The sequence below is a fragment of the Balearica regulorum genome, chromosome 20 (genome assembly GCF_011004875.1).
Source record: "Balearica regulorum gibbericeps isolate bBalReg1 chromosome 20, bBalReg1.pri, whole genome shotgun sequence".
Taxonomy (NCBI): domain Eukaryota; kingdom Metazoa; phylum Chordata; class Aves; order Gruiformes; family Gruidae; genus Balearica; species Balearica regulorum.
In genome coordinates, this window is record NC_046203.1 from 10,372,421 (window position 1) to 10,389,240 (window position 16,820).

At 41.6% G+C, this 16,820-nt stretch overlaps 1 protein-coding gene across 5 annotated transcripts in view; it reads right to left on the minus strand.

Moving 5' to 3' along the window:
• CACNA1B (calcium voltage-gated channel subunit alpha1 B) overlaps window positions 1-16,820 on the minus strand; it is a 294,580-nt gene that overhangs the window by 82,427 nt on the left and 195,333 nt on the right. For all 5 annotated transcript variants that reach the window (XM_075772765.1, XM_075772766.1, XM_075772767.1 and 2 more), the window contains one exon: window positions 13,491-13,597. In XM_075772765.1, the coding sequence (XP_075628880.1) occupies window positions 13,491-13,597 (107 nt within the window). The remainder of the gene's footprint in view (window positions 1-13,490; window positions 13,598-16,820) is intronic.

Here is a 16,820-nt window from a genome sequence, read left to right on the forward strand (position 1 = left end):
GTTCCATTTCCATGGGCCAGGCACCACGCAGGGGTGGGATGCAAAACCTCAGCCTCCCTGCAGAGAGTCTCCAAAGCAAAACACACAATAAATCATCACGCAAGTTTCACGGATGCAGCCTCTCCATCAGTGCCTGCACTGAGCCCATCAAAGCCAAGATGTAAAGAAAATCTAAATCACCCTGGATGCAGTAAGGAGGAAGGCTGAAGATGCAGGGCTAGTACTCTTCACACAGTGCAGAGGAGACACTCAGAATCTGCTAGCTCTGACACAAGATGTATTGCTTCAGGAGGAGTTTTTTAGTTGTATTTCAGTTATACCAAGAACATAAATCAGCCTTTAAATTATCTCTGAGGTGCTAAAGCTTCCACTACAACACACAGCCGCCCACTGGCTTTGGTTACTAACAAGTCAAAGAGCAGGAGGTTCAGAAGTAATGACTGCATCCCTTTCTCTCTCTGCATGAAAAGACACAGACACACAAAAAGAAGAAAACAGAAAATATATAAAGTGCAGTAAAAACACAATCAGAAAACGTGAAGCCTGCCTGCAAGCTCGTTATCAGATATAGTACAAAGATTAATATTAATTCACTTTCTTTACAATTACTTCCCATCCCTTTTGTCTGTCTACAGAATATTGCAAAGTCTTTGAAGGGTACTGACTATATACTCAGTTTTCAGGTCCTCTATGCTTGAAATGTTGTAGTAGATATTACTGCTAGTACACTTCTCTGAGTAGCTTCACTGGTTTTGCTGGATTAAGAAGCCAGCAGTCACAAAACTCCTGCCTGTGGCTAGAAAGAAAACCATATAACTCACGAAGAGTCAAATAAAATTCATATTAATGAATCAGTGACTAATGTTGACATAAATGAAAAAATGCAACCAGTCAGATTGTGTAGATTGTTCAAGAAAGGAAAGCATATTTTTAGTCATATTCTAATCTTAGTGTATTCCTTAATGATTCAAGTTTTTGTTATCATAACCTTTTAAAACACTGCTTCAGTTAATGTCACTTTGCTTCCCAGAACTACTGGTTTAATCAGCTACATAAATGCAATCCTTAAATTTTGCTTTAGTAAATAATGAATGAAAGCTGACTATGAACATAATAATTTGACGTTAAAAATACCTACATAATAGATTGTGGGTATGAAAGAATATGTTCCGATTACAGACGAAAGGGAATTTCTTGTTAAAATACAGTTTCAACAAAAAAAGCAATGTGAAAAACCTTTCCACTAAAATCATATTTTCTGTTCGTAAACTTGGAGAAGCTCTCTCTACGTTTCAATCTTCCACTTGGAAAATACAATGAGGCATTTCAGTTTGGGGTAGGCATGCGCAAAGCAGAATGTTTTATCTGTTTGGTTTGATAAAACAATTTTCTTCCAGATGAGCTCACCACTGCTGTTTAAATTTGCTTTGCCAGTGACCCCGGGAGTTGCCGCACGGATGCTTTAGCACCTTCTCTTCTTTATGAGCTACGTCTCCCGCCTGAGCTCTCTCAAGAGATGCACGGTGCTCTCCCACTGAGCTGGTCCAACGGTGTGCATCACAGAAACGCCATTACCAAGGACTGCTGCAGAAAACGCTGCCCAGTCTCTTCCAATATTATTCTTAAATTTGATTTTTATTTTTTTAATATATGTATTCGAATTTTTGATATTGCAGTTTCTCAGAAAGAAGACGTTTTCTTTCATAATATTTCTCCTAACACCCATTAGCTAGAAACTCTAAATTTAGAATGTGCTCTAAGCCTAATATAATACTGGCCGTATATCACATACTTATGTTCAGAAACTCGCTACTGAAATTTGAAATGCCTTTCAAACCATCACAGAGGCCAACTGCTTAGATCAAGAAAGTTCACTAAACACCACATTTTGCGTTTAGTGCGCATTATCATCCTCAGATTGAATTTCCGCTCCCTTTACCTGCTCTTTTGGGGAATTGGGAGAACTGCAGATACGGGACTTGCTGACCACAGGTAATTGGTCTCAGCAGGAGGAAAAAGCTGAGATGCCAGAGGGGACAGAGCTGAGCACCACTGCGGATCTTTTGGGAGCCGCTGAGCCCATGGGCACACACAGCTCCACAGCTGCAAGCCCTTCGGCTGGTGCCTTTGGCCAACGTAGAGCCAGGAAGTTTCCAAGGTGTGTACCAGAACAGAAGTTAGGAAAGCTCTAGCGTTTAGTTACCACTCCCACGAGGTGTCCGTGGCCACTTAAGAGGAGTGGAAATCATTATATGCTGCTGCTTAGAGTTTGAAGACAGCTGCGTCACTTGTTTTTGTACAGATCTGAAGTGATGCAAAGTTCAGCCAAGCCAAAGCTTCCTGGCGTTAACGTAGAAAACGTTTTACTGCTTTCAGCTTGAAGTTTTTTTTCCACAAGAGCAGCAGAATGATTTCACTCAACCATAACTCACCATCCTACTCCCTACTGCTCTAATAAGAAAAATTTTCTAATTGTTTTCGGTAAAAGTACATCACATACTAATTGCAGAAGTATAAATATGAGGCTTAGGTTTTATGCACATTCTGATCTTAAGAAAATGTCATAAAATATTTATTCCGTCTCAAGTTATATTGCTATCATTGGTCACAAGATCCATTTTCAGACCTCAAGATTTGTTTTCTATTTCAGTTATGAATTGTAATCAAGTAATTTCACCCTCAGTAATAAACAACAAGGTGAGAGAGTTAAAACAGAAAAATGAAAGTTAAAAGCCACATTGCTATGGCCTGATTTAACAAAAAACACACGGAGATGAAATATGTGGAACCATTACGTTCTTCTAAAATCCAGTCAAATCACTTTCACTTTAGAGTATTTTTTCCTTCTGAAGTGTTCATGCCACACTCTCCAGACGATGTTCTGGCAATTACACTGCAATGGCCCAGACCAGACTCTGTTATGGCCAAAGTCTCACCATGAGCTCCAGGTTTTTATCAAAACCAAGACAAAACACATCAGGGAATGAAATCACAACCCCCTTTTTTTCACTACGAGGATGGAAATAAAGCAGATGGCCCAGACAGTGAATATACAAAAGCAAGCGATAGAGATCAAGAACAACTTGGGTTCTTGGACGGCAAATGACAAATTCATCCTGGTAGAAGATATTTAAGCTTTTTCATTTCCCTCTGTATGCTATCAGCTTGTCTACAGCTGGAAGGATGCAGCAGAGACATGCTGTGATGGTTGGGGTGGGAAAGAGCTGCTCAAAGACAACCAAGTTTTGTTCTGGAAAATGAAACAAAACAAAACTATCTGTGGCAGGTGCAGGTGTTCAGCACTTCTGGAAAAAAAAAAAAAAATCCCCAACTTTTGCTTTTGCTTTATTTACCATTCTAGAAAGAGCCTTAAGAACATGTCATTTTTCATGTCCAAGCAATGACTGACACCTCTGGATCCTATTAGGAACGAACAACAGCAATACAAAGAAAGCCTCAAGTTACCAAATGCAGCGGTTTGGATTTCATCAGCCATTGTGATATGAGAAGGATTCATATGAAAATTCAACACCCCATAACTTTTAAATGGAAAAATACAACATAATTATGCATTTAGCTGTATGCTATCACCTATGTACATATAAATCAGTTGCCAATTTCAGTATGTATTTTAGATAAATGCTGATCTACTTAAAGAAATAGAGCATATCTGTATTTAATTACCTCTCCTCAGTGAATTAAAAATGGATTTCATACTGCTTGCATTGCTTCTATCATAAATTTGTTATAGCACGAAAGCTTGGAATTAGCACAAGAAAATTACTCACTTTGATTTTTTAAAAATTATTTTTTTAATTTATTTTTAAGAAACTAGCTCCAGTATTTGTCCTTAGTTTCTTACCAATTTAGAATTTATTTTTTTAAGAAAAATAATCAAAGAGAGAATATGGGGAAAAAGCAACCCTCTGTATCTCAAAAGATTTTTGAATAAGATTTGTCCTTTCAGAACGGATGACCGTGGTTTTGCAGATCCTGGTTCTTACCAATATTACTGATATTTTATGCTGTTTGAGCAACTTAAGGGAGAAAAAGGAACAGGGATTTTTTTGCACCTTTTAAAAGCTCTTTTATATTAGTAGATAACTGTTCACTTTTCATCTGTGCACAAAAATGAGACCACTTATCTTTCAGTATAATTACAGCAATAGCACTCACACTGGGTAGAAACAGAGTGATATGAAAGCATCCTAAACCCATACCAATATTCATCCAGGGAATGGGAGTCCACAGCACCTGCATGTCCCTGAGAGAAATTGTTCCAGTTAATCTATTTGAATGTAAATTAAAAAACACATTTCTAACGATGACATTTATACTGAGTAAATGAGAACTTCAGATATCTTTACACTTCAGGGGGGCTCTACTGATGCTCTGGGATGGCTGCTGCTTTTATATATTGCACACTGTTATGGGGTCCAGTCATTTATTTAATCAAAATAAGGGATTTATGCTGCGGAAATGCTCTTTAGATACCCACAGAGAAGAAAACGCACACTCAGCCCATCTGTCAAAAACGGTCCTGGTTTGCATAGGAAATCACAAATTACTGCCCAGACGGTGCATAGAAATGTTAAAGAGGATGAGAATCCTCAGTTACAGCTTTTTGCAGTAAAAATTTATTCTGTTCAGAGAACAGATGTGAGTCATATCAGCAAAAGAAGCCTCTATCATACCTTCTCTGTTTCTGGTGGGGACTTAGCAACAGACCTCAATGGCAAATGCCTCTGAATGTGGACAAATCCTCCTTCCAAAGGAGTTTTACCTGCAATTTGATTTCATCCTTCTAAAAGACAGCTCTGTCTCTGGAAGTTTGGAAAAGGGGCCTAATTCTTCATTCTGATAGGTGTTATTCCTACTTGTTCAAACACTGCCTCGGACTGGTTTGGTGCAACTTCTCCTGGAGTGAATTGAAGTGCTGGGGAGATGGCAGCTCTCCATCACCACCTTTAACCATCTCCTCCCTCCTGCCAGGCGTGAGGCAGGGTGAAGAGATACCCAAAGGGCAGCAGACCTCTCTCCATACCTTTCTGCCTGTCAAGACTCCCAGCAGCCAGGAAATCCAACGGAAGAAATGAGCCAAACACTGCCTCAGTCTAGTCTACTCCCCTAATTTTCACTGTCCCACCCCTGCGAGATCTCAGACCTTAGCACAGACATGACACACCTATTCAAACATCATGCAAGCTAGTCGCAAAAGTTCGGTCTTGGTCACAGAAGCTAAAGTCACACATCATATCAACATATTTTTAATACAAACATGTCTAAGATCCATCAGTGGACAGGGACCCCCAAAACACCCAGGGAAAAAGGAAGACACCAGGAAGCTGGTGGAAAACCTCCTTTGGTACCTGCTACAGTGCACGTAAAGATAAACCCATGTGTGTTTGAATTGCACTTACTTGTCTCTCCAAAAGCATTAAAGAAGAAAGATAACATCAAACGGTAAAAGGATAACCCAAAGCAAAGACACTAAGATGGGTTGATGACAAGCTGATGACAAGTTTTATTGTATTAGTCGGCAGGGAACAATGGTCTTTTCTACAAACCTGCATCGGTGTCAAAGCACACCCGCGATTCACAGCAAAGCCAGCAAGATTTGTTTGTTAGGAAGTGTGTGGAGTGAATGGAAGGTCTACCACTGTGTTTGCTCAACCACGGGTACATAGGAGCTTGCCGAGTGCCTCATTTTCACAATATCTGTAGCTTTAAGCTCCAGCTTGAGAAGGTTAGAGAGCACAGGCATCACCAATGCCCTCATGAGTATAAGTTTCCCAAGGATGTTTTCCAATTTGGTCTCAGTTGGGCCCTGTTTCCAAAAGTTTCTTTTAAAGTCCTTCTCCAGCTTTCATTTAAAGAATGCACTCATGGTGGGCCCCCGTTCTCCTATTGAACCATAAGTGCAAACACTGGTGGAACATCAAAGCCATCAGCCCAGCACATAATAAACACAGAGAGCAAAAATACAAGTGAGAACAAGACGAACCATCAAATGAGGGCAGAGGGTTAAAGAGGGAAAATAGTTAAGGAAGGAACAAAGGAAAATAATTAAAGGGGATGGGAGAAAAACAAAGGAAGGAAGGGGAGGGAATAAGTCACAGTCAATGTACAAAACACTACAGAGTTGCTCACAATCAAATCAAAAGCATTATGTGGCAATGTCGCACACCTTCCAGTCCTTCCACCATATGTTGGTCTGGAGGCTTTCCACAATGATGGGAATGATTTTTGGAAAAAACAAGGGGGGAGTAAAGGCATCAGGAGAAGGGGAAATAGGGAGGTTTATAAATATAGAGATATATATCATAAATCCATTTATTGAATATCGTAACAGAGAGCAACTCACGGTGAATTTACGCTGGAGACTGACGAGCTGCGAGATACAGTACCTCGAGTTTGCTTTACAAAACTGCACATGCAAAAACAAAACAAACAAAGAAAACAAAAAGTGAGAAAAGAAAAAAATAAAAGAGGAGAAGAGAAACCATAAAAGACATTGGGAGGAGACTCATACAGGCTGTGTCCTATCGAATGCAGACTGCAGCGTGCATCTTGGTAGGAGACCAGGCAAGCTTCAGAAAGTGTGGAAGCCACAGACACACCACCTTCTAGTTAACAGGGAAACAACCAAAGAATCAAAAATGGAACCAAAAGGGGAAAAAATTAAAAGGTGAATCAAAAGCCACACGATGATATTAGGACTTTATGCCTCCATATGCTATACTCACACAATGAAAGTCCTCCGCAGAAGCCATCTTTAGGACCTCAGGGTAGAGGTCTTTGTAGAAACAGGTGGCGAATGCTTTTACAGCTGTGCTGCAAATAATTATTTCCAAGTGGGAGCAGGATGCTAATTCCCACTCTGGCCCTGTGACGTGAGGAAGAAGCCTTAGCACGGAGAAGAGCACGGGCTGGAGAGAGGAGCCTGGGCCACATCCAGAGAACCAAGATCCACCTTAGCCCCAGCAGCTGGTGCCAGGCTGGTTCTGCTCGGTCCCTTCCTCGGATTTGCTCTTCAGAGGAACCTACCTCTCTCCTCTGACAGGCACAGGGATATGCCTGAGCTCAGACCATCCGAATGTGGCTCACCGGGTCTAAAAACCATAGGTCTGCTACAGCTTAGGCAGGGGATCACACGTTATTGAAAGGAGCTTGTTTCAGTTCAGAGTAATTTTGTAGAGTCTCCTCCATCCAATGTTTGTATAAACACCATTCTACATGGAGGGGTTCTAAATACGGAAATTGCTGAATTACACAGAAAAAGAGTTTATTCTTCCTTTGGCAGGGAATCTACAGAAAAACAGGATTCTAAATCTTGGCTTGAGGCGCTAATTTCTTCATAGTTATAAACAATATTTTTTATAAATTTACACCATCTGGGGAACCCTCCCCAAGACTGAAAATAAAATCCCTTCATCTCCTGCATTTGCCTTTTCAATTGCAGTATTTTTTTTCTCCTGCTTCCATGAGAGTTTTAATCTGTTAACAATCAATACTAGCAAGCCAGAAGGTCCAGTTAAAAATCTAATGTTCTTTGGATATCATATAAGTAGAGTTTTAAATACACATTTACTTAAAATTGATGGATAAACAGAAATGTTGGCCCAGGTAAAGCATATAACACAACAATCCAGAGGTCAAGCAACCTGGAATGAATATAAGAGAAATTATGAAAGACATGGTAAGAGTTTTGCTTGGAGCAAATAATCTGCTGAACAGTCAGGTAAAGTATTTTGCCTAAACTTCAGTATTTCTACATTTGTACCGTGCCAAATGAAATGGGAGCAGGAGTCAAAGTGGGGTTGACATGCCCAGCTTGTTTGCCAGGAAAATTATTGTTTCCAGATTTCTCAAGCTGGGGATCCCTTTACTCTTTGGCTGGATGCTGAACCCCCAGGATGTCACCTAAAACCTGCAGAGAACAAGCCCTTCACTGCACAAATGCCTCAAGTGTAGGTAAGAAATTTCTTGGGCAAAACAAATGGAAAACTTGAGATGGAGGAGAATGCACTGGGCTGCCCTGATTTACCTGAGAGTCAGCACCAGCACTGTGCGATACCTGTGGAACTTTTGCTTTTAACTGCTGAAAGCAGATCTCGACATCCATTGGCTGGAGGCTTGAATGAACCTTTGCGATTATCCCTGCCTCATTTGGTGCAGTGCAGGACAGAGGCCATGCTCTCATCCTGCCAAGTATCCTTGTAACTTGGCCAGCCAAAATTATGCAAGTCCTGCAGCACTCCAGGTCCGCTCGTCTGCTCCCGTTGCCAGAGTCTGCTTTTTCAAAACCATGAATTTGACTAAATTTGCACTGGAACTGCAGGGTGTAAAGCCACAAAGCAAAGACAGCCTCCTTTTCCAAAATCAAGATGACAAAGTATTTGAGCTTTACTCATTGCTACTTACCATCTGTGAGGGATAGAGTACAAGAGAGTGTCTTTAGGTGCAGCTGAGTCACCGTTACACCAACAGCAAGGGCAAAAAGGTAAGCTAACAGGAGGAATCACAGTACCTCACACATCAACACACTTCAGGGGAAAAAGAAAGGGAAGAAATCACAAGCCAGCAAGAGAAAAAAGAACACCTCTTCTAGTCTACACATCACCCAACACAGGACGTTTCGTGGGCTGGGTGTTCAGGCACACTTCTTGCTGGGTCCTGTTGGGTACTGACAACCCAACAGGCATTTGGGAACAGATCACAGTATTCCCAAGACAGAAGGAAAATATGGAGCCTCTGAGATGGAAAATGTCCTGGAGAAACAGAGCAACTCCCCCACCTTCATCCCCAGACCTGTACAAAAGGGACAGACACCTCTGAGAAGTCACAGTGAAATGAAGTGCCACCTGCATTTGCTCTTGGGCACATTTCTAATTGATAGTCAACTCTTTGATATTTACAGGCAGTACCCATCTGTGGGCACGCAATTAAAATGTAAACTGCTTTGAACAACCGTGTGAGGGACCAGCAGAAACCAGTCAGAGCCTGGAGAGAGGAAGAGGTCTTTAGAGGTTGGAAGGTTGTCCCGGGAAGCACATGTAACTTTGAAAACCAGTAGTGGGCAATTCTATAGACACTGTTTAGCTCTGGTGTCCACATTGCATGAACTGCCTCTGCCACTTTCTACAAAGTTTCATCAAGTTCTCCCATCCAGAACTCACACTCAATAACCTATGCTTAAATAACCTCCCTGGGTCTGGCTGTAACTGTAACCCATTACTACGTGGAGTTAAAAAAAACAAAACATAAGTAATAAATGCAGAACGTTCCACTTGGCATGACTTCAGCATAACTGCTTAGCAAGTTCCTACAAATTTAGCATTTGCTTGCTTTTGTGATTGCTATTTTAAGACTTTTCCCAAGAAAAGGTGAAGAGGCCACTGGAAAATACATGGGCTCTGGGTGACCAGGTGAGCCACAGGTTGTGTCCTCTCCGGCTGGTCTGCTGGCCCGTGCTGGGCCAGGTGTGCTTATCGCAGCCCCTTTTGTACGGGCCATTGGTGCATCTCCGGCTGGAATAGAAAAGGCGGAGGAGGAAACCAAACGCGGGGAGTTCAGGCTTCAGGTTAGGCAAATACAGAAAATAAAACCGTGTTTGCCCTAGGGTCTTCGTGCCACCCAGGGGTACGAGCCTGACTGTTCTCCCTTCCACCGACACCTTTCCAGTGGGATTGCAAAGTGTTTTGCGCATCCATCGCCTGTGTAATTGTGCCCTTCCCCACCTCCTCTGTTCTTGCCGCCAAGGAAGCTGCACCAATGGTTTGCTCTAAAGACCCATCGGTCTGTCCAGTCGCTCAGTTCAAGAGGCTGAGTGGTTTAAATGTTGCACAAAACAGAGGGTCTTAAAGACAATGCTGGGCAAACTGAACAAACCCAGAAACTCACCTCCAGAAACAACAAAGCAAGGAAAATGCTAAACAGAACACACACACACACAAAAAAAAAAAAAGTCACAAAAATAAGAGTGAAACAATGGACTCAAATTAAAATGCAATAACACATGTTAAACAGCTGTTCTGTTTTAAACCAAACATTGCAACAATGGCAAAAACAACATACCATCCTAGCTTTTAATCCTGAAAAACCACAAAAGAAAAAGGCTCATTCAGGATAGAGTTCACCAGGTGAAAAAACAAACTACAGTCGGACAAATCTGTTCACATTAAGTTCCTTTGGTGGAGCAGAAGACAAACCTGGGAGATTGATGAAGTAGGTGCTACAAACCAAATGCAGGTAGAATATTGTAATAAAGCATTTTGAGACAGTTGCAAGACAGATGACATCTCGACGCCACTGTAATAATATTATTATAAGAAATCCCCATGACACTGTAGCACTTCACCATCTATCAACCACAAAAAAATTCATGGCTCACGCAGCAGCCTATTGCACATGTAAAGGTGAAGGTATCACTTTGGACCCTCCACCCAGGCTGACACACTAAATAAGCAACCAGTTTCTTAAGCCTAGGAAATTACATTTTGCAACTGATGCAATAAATTGAACATTTCCTGGAGCTCAATTATGAAGAGAGGCTGGAATGGCAGAGGAGAGCAGAAGAACCAGTGCAGATAAACTGGAGGCACAGGAGCATACAAACCACACGTGCACGTTGTATTCACACAGGAAAAAACGCCAGAGGTGGAGGAGCAGATACAACGCTACAGAGTATGCGATGGTCTGGAAGGAGGCTTAGGGGAAGACACACGCTCACAGTCCCTTGATGTAGGACTGACAAGGGAAAGAAGCAAAACAGCAAGCACAGCACCTTCCTGGTGAAACAGCAGAACAACCGATATGACTTTTCACCAGACTCGGCCCCAGGACAATTTTATCACCTCTGCGGGAGGTGGACAAGCACACCGGGAACATGAACACCATGACTAAGGAAATGCAAGTCGTGGTGCCCCCTGCTAACACCTGAGAGACCTGTTTTGATTGATGCAGGTGGAGAAAATGTTGATGTTTTCATAACACTGATCCATGCTATAGCTGCCTATTGTTTCAGAAATTATGAAAATAAAATAAAATTACAAACCCACAAAAATTATTCCTTAGGAGAAAATAAAAACATAAACTGATAAGTAGTCCCACCTTTGCAGCAGGCCTTTGGTAGCTCAGTCCCAGTTTTTCCCAGCCCCTGCTCACCACCCACTCAGGGATACAAAAGCTCTACAAGCGTCTGCTTTTTGCAGTGACATTTCCATATGCCAAAAATCCCATTTTCAAGCATGCCCAGCACTTTTTTATTCTTATTGCATCCAGCTCTGAAGTGCATCAGAGGCTTGATCTGACAGGTCTCGCCATCAACACGGCATCTGCTCCATCTTCAGGACCACTGTGTAGCTTAAGACCACAAGAAATGAAGTAATGGGGTGCATCTGGCTGTCAACCATGGGTCCCTATCATCAGCTCTACTGTATTAGATAGAGACACCTAAGGGATAGGTGCTACAAATCTGAAAGCTGTAGCTGCTAAGCCCCTTTGGAGTTCACTATGGATGTATTTATGTATTAAACAAATTGCTTCAGCATGCATTCATTAAATATCTTTTGGATCATCAGCCAGCAATCCATCCATACACCGATTTCTCTCTGGCAAAACATTTAACTTTCTCCCTTGCCTTCTCTATGTCATTATCCATTCGGTCGTCAACCTATCGACCTCAACGCATTCTTTTTCCAGACAAAAGTCCTGTGAGCTTTGTGAGTGACCTTGTAAGCACCTTGCTGGCAGAGATAACGAGAAGTCACGCAATGGTTGTTAGATGGTGGCTCCCACACAGCGTGCACGATGTTGCCTTGGTTAGTAGATGTGGAAGTGATTGACTGCACTTTCAAATGCGTTCATTTGTAAGCCTAATTATCTGCCTGTACAAATGTGGCAGGTACGGATCTAGGCAGATACATTTGAGATAAAACAAGCAGAAATCCTCAATTCTGTACTCACTTTCAATTGTGGTCACAAAACTGGCCCTGTGATATTGAAAACCAGGTGAAAGCTTGGTGAAAAATCATGGAATAAAGTTATTTTAAGCAACCAACAATGTAGTGTGAAATCTTAGCTCCATTAAAGTGGCTTTTTTTCCCTCATTTCTAAGAAATCTTCACATGCACTATGCTTTTGATTAAAAAAGAAGAAAATAAGCATCATTATCTTGCATTTTAAAATAACAGTGCCAGGAACTTCATCAAAGAACAAGAGCAAATATCCTCATTTGACTTCTTTTTTGAGACTGGACAGGAAATCATTGTAAGAAAAGGATTCTATTCAAAACCAACAAACAGACATGGCATAAATAGGAGCTGATTAAAGCAGTAATTGCAAAATAAAATGGTAAGAAGAATAAAATAGTCAAATTAATAATATTCTTTTCCTTCACATATAATGAACTGGCTCCATTTGGCGTATTGTCTTTGATGTAGTGGATTAAACTCCTACTAACAAGGGTCTCAAGAGCTTTACAATGAAGGATCAAACAGGGATCCTGCTGTATTTCAGATACTTTGGAATAAAATTGAACAGGAAATTTCTTTTTCTATGCCTGAGCTTCTCCAGCCTTTGAAGGTTTCCCCTGCAAAAGGGAGCTGGAAAACATCAGCAGCTCTCAGTAAAACGCATGATCAAATTTTTTTGATGCTGGAAGTCCTGATGCTAAAATTCCAGAAGAGGCAAATGAACCTTTAATAAGAACATGCTTTTTAGTAAATCCATTCAAGGTAGGCATGTCTCAAACACAGGCCCATAATCCCATGCAGGCAGAACTCTGCACTAACCTCAGCAACATCCAGACAAGTATTTCCACCTATATAGCAACTTTTCACTTCAGTTTAGACCAGTGTATATGAAAAGGTGAGCCCCAAGGCAACATTTTCTAAGGATTCCAGTATCACAGAATCTGTGCATATGTCCACATCCACACAGAAAAGCCTGCATCTGAAAATGCAAATTGATATTTCTAGCTACAAAGCAGCGACTGTTCGCATACGTGATTTTATTCAACCCAGCACTCTTTCAAACAGAAAAAGAGCGTTCAAGCATATTTTTCAGTCTGATATTTAGGAGGATGCCTGACGCTTAAATTCTCAAAGCAGAGATCATTAAAGAATAGTTAATACATTATATGCACACATACCTCTTGTAATTAAAAATCCAAAGTGAAATGTTAACACTTCACACCTGGTGAAATCTATCCTAGGACAGCTTAAAAAAAATCCTTCTAAAATACAGTTATAGCAATGCAGAAGATGATGCATTACAACGAAAAACAAAAATAAAAGGAATACTTAATTAAATTCATGGTTAAGTGATCAGTGCTGAAGTATTCAGTCAACCTAAAGCCCTGTGAGTAACAGAGATGGTATAGAAGGGCTCACAGAGTACTATGGGATGCTCCACTTGAATAGACATATGTCGACACTGAAAACCAGAAATCAAATTATAAAGTTCCCAAATAATAAAATCATGCTTACGCGGCTATGGAAATGTTAGCTGCAGACATGGGGCTGACTTCTGCCACCTCCTTGGCCTTTTGCAGGGCGAGCTTTTGGTTGGTGGCTTCCTCCATCTCCTCCTCGTCCTGGTGCAGAAAACCAAGAGAAATCAGAGCATGCATCACGTAACAACAATAATCAGAGCTCCCCAAGGCACAAGGCATAGGTGACTGTCACCCCCACGCTGCAAAAACAGTGGAAACTCATTAAAATGAGGCAAAATTTCATAACTTCTTGCAAGGACCCCCGAGTAGGGCCTTGGTGCCAGCAACAGCAGGTCAAGATGAGAAATGCAAGGTTTGGTCAAGTGCTCGGTGCATTGTTACCAAGAACACATCTCCCTTGCAAAGCTTTTTTACCTCTCTTGGGTCTCCTCTTGTCACTTAGCATTCAGGTAGGAGACCACGACAGAGCAGGGAGAGACCTGACCACAAACGTGACATTTCTGGGGTGAAGTGAGCTCCATTTATCTGGATCTTGTATGTATAAAAACACTCTAAAGCCTATATCCTACTGAAATGTATGAGACAGGCTCCTAAATCACCTCCTGTGAGGACAGGCTGAGAGAGTTGGGGTTGTTCAGCCTGGAGAAGAGAAGGCTCTGGGGAGATCTAATTGCGGCCTGCCAGTACCTGAAGGGGCCTACAGGAAAGCTGGAGTGGGACTGTTTGTCAGGGAGGGTAGTGACAGGACAAGGGGAATGGGTTTAAGCTGAAGGAGGGGAGATGGAGATGAGATGTGAGGCAGAAATTCTTCCCTGTGAGGGTGCTGAGGCCCTGGCACAGGTTGCCCAGAGAAGCTGTGGCTGCCCCTGGCTCCCTGGCAGTGTTCAAGGCCAGGTTGGATGGGGCTTTGGGCAACCTGGGCTAGTGGAGGGTGTCCCTGCCCATGGCAGGGGTGGCACTGGGTGGGCTGTGAGGTCCCTTCCAACCCAACCCAGTCTGGGATTCTAAGAGTCTATAAATCCTTCATGACTTCTGGCCAATGTGACTTTTCTGAAAGTTTCAGGATTTGACTGGTCCTGCTTACACCAGTTTTACCCCAGATATTTCCACTTATTTCACTTGAATCACTGAGGACTCACAGGGTGAAAAGAGGAAGGAGGAGACACAATGTAATCTGTGGACTTGAGTAGAGATCAGAAAGATGGTTATGTTCGTGCTTTCTGTACATCCCCAGATCAAGTGGATTTTTAACCTCTATTGGCATTGCAAGTTCCTGCAAAGTATAACTGTGATTTATTTCCTTCTACATGGTGTAATGACAAGAGAAATACTGCTCAAATGCTACTTCAAAAACTACAGGATCTTAAGCAACAAGATGAGGACAAAAGGCAAAGAAACAGCCTGGTTCATCTTCAGTGGTCATCTAGGTTAAACTTCCTTTAAACTCGGCACTGTCAGCATCACACAAATTCAAGGAATAACCACACGTCAAGATGAGAGCAGTCACAGGTTCTTCTGTCAAATCTTATGAAATGCCACGGGTCTACTTCTGCTCTTCAAAGGTAATGCTATGAAAGAGTTATGCTTAAAATAATGAAAGCAGACAGTAAGACATCTAGCTTTCAAATAGGAAGTCATATAGATTTATCCATCCTGAATACCATATGCATAAGTAATTCCTTGCTCTGACTTTGGTGTTACTTGCTTAAACTGAGTTAATTTTGAAAGTGTTTTCCTTTTCTCCTTTTGAAGAAAAGAGAAATTATAGGAAATTAATTTAAAAAATCTGCTACCAATAAAGTTGGTTTTATTTTCCTTTCCAAATATTAGCAAATCTGTAACAAGCAAATTCCTACTTTAGTGAATAAAGAACCCGAGACAGGCCATGAAAAAAGCCCTTCTAAACAATTACACAAAGTCAGTATTTCTCAACTGCAAACTTCCAGTAAATTTATCATTAATTTGGAAGCTTATTGTAAATAAAGGGTATCTGCAGAATATGAATCTTTTGAGGAATAAGGCCCCCAATAAGGCATCTTTCAAGGTTTTCCTTTCATTCTGCAGGTATCTTCAAGTTGTTTCTTCTCTTGAGGACTCTCGAGCAGTGTTAAAATCACATACATTCAAAGGGTCTTGATTTTCCTTTCTGTGCACCCAAAGCACCAGGTGCAGTTTTTACCATCTCTTTAAAATTTGTAGCTTCAACTCCATTCTCCCCGGTGCATCCGTAATTCTTCTGGATTCGATATTTCAAAGTAACAGCAGAAAATATCCTTTGTCATTATAAATGCAGCCGTCCCTAACTCAGAACAAGAACAGTCTTTAGCAGATGACTGCTTAATAACATTTCTGTAACTCCTTCCATCCAGAGATTGCAGATCACTACAAAAATTAATTAATTTTTTGCCTGATATTTACAGTGTGAGGTCTCACTGGGGCGCAGGCTCATCTTGTTCTGCTTGAAGCGTGACGGTGCACAACTGAAGCCAGCTCTGAGCGCCGATGGCAACATCCACCCATCCATCCATCCATCCATCCCACCTCCCGCCAACAGCCCAGACTGTCACCGTCATTATATAGGGTCAAGTGCATATAAAGGCCCTGCCTATAAGGTCATCTCTCTCTCAGGTTTCCTTCCTGTTTTCTAGAGCTCTAAATCTTCATTTAAACCACACAGTTCATCACATGGTAAAACCCATCTTCGGTGCTACCCATAACGATGCACATAATTAACGCTGACTGTTCTTTATTAAGTTCACCCAATTAAAGCCCTCTCCATTGGGAAGGAGGAGGGGTCTTCACGGCTGTTAGACTCTTGCTCTTGCTGCTCACTTTGGTCCATTCTTTCTGGGGAGTTCTCAACTTTTTAAAAATGTTTTTATATATTTTTTATGTAAAAATCACACATCCTTCCTATCCCACATTGCCTGTTTTTATGCTGCTTTCTCGGGGATTGCCCGCAGTGCGCAGAGGTCAGAGAACACACTTTGTGCTTTAGGATATTTAGGAAAACAAAGGGTCACTTGTGGTGGCGTTACATGCCAGTTTAATGAGGATGAAGAATGAACTGCTGCGTGTCACCGGCGACATCGTGGGATGCTCAGCGGAGAGAAGATTTTAAAAGCAAATTTTGGGGGCAATTTTAGATTCCACCCTAAGTGAACAAGAAGAAAAACCTGCCAATATATAGGAAAAAAACTAGAGGGTAGAAAACACAAAAAGATTCAGGACAGTTCTGAGAAATCAGTAGAAATGAAGTTGGCAGAGTTTAAGTCAGTGGTAAGGGAGAGCCAGCACAGGAAGAGGAGGAGAGAGACCTGGGGACAGTGACGTGGAGGTTGGAGAACAGATTCTTTCTATACTC